General features: G+C 44.8%; 1 protein-coding gene across 1 annotated transcript; it reads right to left on the reverse strand.

The window, feature by feature from the left end:
* Window positions 1-452: 452 nt before the first annotated feature.
* On the reverse strand, window positions 453-3489 carry LOC119332925. Its single transcript, XM_037606013.1, has 2 exons — window positions 2011-3489; window positions 453-632 (listed from the first exon to the last, which is right to left on the reverse strand). Exons 1-2 carry the CDS (start codon window positions 2718-2720, stop codon window positions 560-562), a joined length of 783 nt encoding a protein of 260 aa, XP_037461910.1. The 5' UTR covers window positions 2721-3489; the 3' UTR covers window positions 453-559.
* Window positions 3490-3800: the final 311 nt, after the last annotated feature.

Here is a 3800-nt window from a genome sequence, read left to right on the forward strand (position 1 = left end):
GATATGGATTGCGGGTTGAATTTAGGAAACAACAAAGGGCTCTTTGCACAACATGTGGTTATCAAAAACTATACTGCAGTTTAATTACTAGTAACTATAGAGGGTTTTCTACAAAATTATGTGACGGACGACCAGAAGCATTCCCTACTTTATTATTAGCTTTACTTTATTTGTTACTCCCTCCGTTTACTTTGACACTTCTTTTGTGAGTGAGTATTAGGCAAGAGAGATAGAGATTAGGGGTATAGAGTGGCGTTTGAGTTCTGCTCTGTATCCTTTCAACTCTGTCCCAGGGAAGCTAATGTTGTTGCAAACGAATTAGCCAAAATAGCTAGATCACCTTTTTGTAACTACTTCCTCTGTTGATTAAGGATGTAAACCTGGTTACTAGTTATGAAGAGGAAATCCTGTTATACAAAATACATCAATTAGTCCAAAGTACACCCGAAAGGTAAGCTTTTCCAATGCACCCAGAATAAAAAATTAAGACAAGACAGACCAATACTAAAAAGTATTCCTGGTTTCTTCTATCTGCCGAACAATTCCTAGCATAAGCTCTTCACTCTTCAACAAATATCTTTTCTTTAGCTTGCTCAAGTCTTATATTCTGTAACTTCTCGCTGAGTTCCAGACTGCAGCAAACGAATCAAAGTTAGACTGCGAGAAAACCAATGCAGCTCGTTACAGAAACAAATTCATTCAGGTAGGTGGCAGGCACCAATATGTACAACCCTAGGCCAGACCCTACAGCAAGCTGTCTGAACAAATAGCACAGGCAGACCAAGCCACATCAATAATTATAACCATGATTTCATTGACTTTGCAAAATAGTCTTCACAGCATGAGTGCCGTAGATTTGGGAACTAACGTCTGCATGACTAGTTCAGAACCTACAATGTAGTACTATCTATCAGCTCTGATTGACTACAATAAAAGTTGATTCAACTCAACATCATTTGTGGAGCTAGTGATACCAACATGTTGATAGGCTGATTGGCTCTAGAGTGCAGCATTAACGGTGTTGTCAATTTATAGGGGCTGTTCCGATTGATGCCATCATGCGCCCCACCAAAAAATTGGTGTTGACCCAGCCCCTGGTACTCATTTGGATGGATGCCAAAATTTTGGTGCGCCCAAGCCCTTTACAGTATGCTAGTTCATTTTCCTGCCAACCTTTTGGCAATCAATGGGCGGTCAAAACGATCGCCGATTATTTGGCAAGCCAACGGTTGGCAAGCCAACGGTTGGCAAGGCCAGCATTGGCTCAAACCAAACAGCCCCGTAATGCATCAAGAGGATGATTAATGCTATTTAGCATACGTAGAATTGTTACTCATGAAGTGTAAACAACATGCAGTAGTATTCAACATTTGTCCTCACTCATGAGATAGTGTGAACACAAACATGATACTATAAATTATCATATTCTGGCGGCTCTGATAGATCCGGAAGGAACCAAAAATAGATAAGTATAAAACTTGACAGTAATTTTTTGCCTCTCCAAAGTCATAACGAATATAGTTCAACGGCATGACTTCCTTTTATTAGCCGAGCAAACTACATAGATCGTGCTTACCAAATCTAGTGACAATTTGAGAGCACATGGCAAATTGTACATGTTTAACACCCAACTGGATGCCAGTAAAACAGACAAATCACGGGTCTACAACAGATGTCAAAAGTATAATTGCAGATTACTATTTGAATTAGAACTCATCATTTGCAGAACTGACCAGCCCGTTTAGAGAGTGTCTTGCTATATTTTTGCATAGTAAACCACAGTTCACAGGATTGATTAGGCACTGAGTTTTAGATTTTGTTATCTTAATTTGATGTGCTAATTTGCCAAGCCACAAATCACCTTACTTTGTTGAATTTCATAATCTACAAGAACACAAATAACAATAACAAGTAATACTTTCCTAGCTAATACTACCAAGTGGTAACATTTCACATTAATGGTGAGGCCAAGAGTAAATACTGGCAGAGATGAACATGAGGCAATGTTACCTTCTGATGGCATGCTGGTCCAAGTATCGGGTGAACGGGCTGGGAACAAAGGAGTAACCAGGAAATCTCCAGTGGGCCATGTCAATGGAGCATTTCTCTTCTTCTTCTTCAAAGATGTAGAGACTGGTTGACCCCAGCACTTCCTTCTTCATGTCAATCTCAATCAGCCAGAAAAGTTTATTACCACCATTCAACCGGAAGTAAACAACATCAGGCTTAACCAAGCTGATGGTAGGGAACTCTGGTAGCACATGCGGAAGACGCTTGTCAAAATCAAGAGCAGCCCAGAACTTGCTGTCTTCCATGGTGAAACATTTCATCCATTTCTTTTCCCTTAAGTTGGTCAAAGTCCATACTGTGATAGTGAAAGCAGAATAAGAACTGGCACACACACTGCAGCCAGCATGATCACCAACACATATGAGGTTAATCATGCTGGACTCAGAGACACAGACACGACGGGCCGGGTCAGGATACCCTGGGTCAATGCACAGACGATTGGAATCCAGACCATCAGGTAAGGGGACGTAGCACGGGGGCTTCGTCCGCTTGTCAATGACACCGACAAAAAGCAAGCCCAGGTAGCAATCCGCCCAGCACAGGTAACAATCACCATAGGGGACAACGGCGTCCGTTTGCCACGAACCACACAGCAGGTTTGGGATGTCATCGCCGTCAGGTAAGGGCATATTTTCGACGCTCCAATTCATGTCGCCCTGCTCCTCCCCAGGTTTATGGTGTAGCACGCAGAGCTGGCCGCCAAATGTGAGCTGCGCCACCACGAACTACCCCTTGCCACGGCAAAGGAGGCCAATGTCATCACGCCACATAGATCGCAGCTGCTGGAGACGGTATGGGTGGAAGTACAAATCCACGTCCGGGTTCTTGTCCCCACCATCGAAGCAAGGCGGGAGTCGCATGAGACAAGGAGACTTCTCTGAGTCAGAGGCTGTGTAGAGGAAATAGTCCATGGGGTAATAGTAGAATGCCGGACAGCTATCTCCAACGAAGGGGGCCTGCGCCTGGAAAAGTATGGAGCGGCCGTGAGCCGCGATGATGAACGGCTGACTCACCTGGCTCAACGACGCCGTCATGAATCGCTCGGGCCAGTGGAGGTAGAGACGGGACACAGCGGGCGGTTCGGCAACCCTGAGAGAGACGGCGATGCTTATGTTGGTGCAGGTAGAGGAGATCGCCGATTGCGTGCCGTCCATTACCTCCTCCGCAACAGCCTCACCCGCGTACGCCTTGTAGTGGACGAAGCGATCTAGCATCACCCAGCGAGGGTGAGAGCCGGAGAGCTCCGCACCGGGTGGCGGATGAAGACGCCGACGAGCTGCCATGTCGTACGGAACAGGAAGCAGACGGAAGGTCAGAACGGATCTAGGGTTCGTCTCGAGAGGAAGGTCTCGTTTCTTTTCTTTTTGATGATTCAGGGGAGAGGGGAAGAATGCCTTCCGCTGTTGGTTGCGGCGGCCTGCGAAGGGGTAGATGGCGGTGCCGGGCCGTTTCATGGGCCAAAGTCTCGGTGCGTCTTAACTGTCGGCAACAGAGACAATCCGCCGGGAGCCCCCTATTTGGCGCGTGAGGCACCCTCGCGTCGTTTTCGTTTTTTCTTTGTTTTTTTACTTCTGTTTTTTATTCTATGTTAAAATAATTAGGGATCACAACAAGTTCTGATTTTCTTTAAACACAGAATTATTAAAAACATTTCTTGAATTCAAAAAATGTTCACGATTTATATAAGAATGAACATTTTTCTAATTTTAGCAAACATCTTTTTTTAATTT

Source organism: Triticum dicoccoides, chromosome 1B, assembly GCF_002162155.2.
Source record: "Triticum dicoccoides isolate Atlit2015 ecotype Zavitan chromosome 1B, WEW_v2.0, whole genome shotgun sequence".
NCBI lineage: Eukaryota > Viridiplantae > Streptophyta > Magnoliopsida > Poales > Poaceae > Triticum > Triticum dicoccoides.

Coding starts and splice junctions, on each gene's coding strand:
- LOC119332925 (XM_037606013.1), bottom strand. CDS start 2,720: ATGAATTGGAGCGTCGAAAATATGCCCTTACCTGACGGCGATGACATC. Junction 633..2,010: donor GACCAGCATGCCATCAGAAG/GTAACATTGCCT, acceptor CGTTTGCTGCAG/TCTGGAACTCAGCGAGAAGT.